Source organism: Austrofundulus limnaeus, unplaced genomic scaffold (assembly GCF_001266775.1).
Source record: "Austrofundulus limnaeus strain Quisiro unplaced genomic scaffold, Austrofundulus_limnaeus-1.0 Scaffold7786, whole genome shotgun sequence".
Classification (NCBI taxonomy): domain Eukaryota; kingdom Metazoa; phylum Chordata; class Actinopteri; order Cyprinodontiformes; family Rivulidae; genus Austrofundulus; species Austrofundulus limnaeus.
Window position 1 is genome coordinate 1 of NW_013960188.1, and position 826 is coordinate 826.

General features: G+C 41.2%; 1 protein-coding gene across 1 annotated transcript; it reads left to right on the forward strand.

The window, feature by feature from the left end:
• Nucleotides 1-108: 108 nt before the first annotated feature.
• cunh22orf23 (chromosome unknown C22orf23 homolog) lies at nt 109-463 on the forward strand (the record flags this gene model as incomplete). Its single annotated transcript, XM_014001122.1, is given in 2 exon segments — nt 109-258; nt 347-463. Coding segments are annotated over 2 exon segments (267 nt in total), but the record flags the coding sequence as incomplete, so codon positions are not given.
• Nucleotides 464-826: the final 363 nt, after the last annotated feature.

Here is an 826-nt window from a genome sequence, read left to right on the forward strand (position 1 = left end):
AATATAATCAATAGTGTTTATCTATTTTCATGTCATTTCTCTTTTATTGTTTTATTTTTATGTTATAACACCACATTTATGTTTTTTATTTTTCCTAAAATTGAGCAGCCTCACCTCAGACCTCTGATCCTTCAGCGTCTTCCTCCTGGAGTAAACCTGCTCGGGTGTCTCTGCCAGCTAAAACTCAGAGACGGAGTGCTGAGTCCTGTCGATCAGGGAACAGCTACGAGCGGGAGATGTTCCGCCCTGGTCCTACACGTGTGTTCCTGCAACCCTACCCATGCACACAAGTGTATTTGTATTTGCAACCTGACATTTATACCTTTTTGTCCGTCTGCGTTTTTAGGAGATTTGGAAAAAGAGAAGAGGAGGCTTCAGAATGTCATGTCCACAGGCAAAGAATCCTCACCTGAACCTCTGAAACCTGAAAACACCACTGAGGACATCGATCGCTATCAGGAAGGTGAGTCTGATGCCAGAGATGGTTAACAACTTCACCATATTTTACTAAGTACATCATGAAGTAGGGCAGCAGGTAATTTCTCTTCAACCCTCAAAGCCTTAAAAGAAAATTTAGTGTAGATTTTCTGCAGTTGTGGTCAAACCATGGGCTGTGACCCCTTTCATTCTCCAAAGAGGAGAACCACCACACTAGTTCTGATTTTTTGCTTCTGAGACCAGAAAAATATAAGGTTTAGAGACTCGTGACCCCAAACACTGCTTCCAAAGCACAAAAACATCATAACTGATACGATACAAACTGAATTAACAACCTTTAAGCACTTTTTCATTGCTAAAATCTCTTGCAGCAATAATGGTGTGTGTG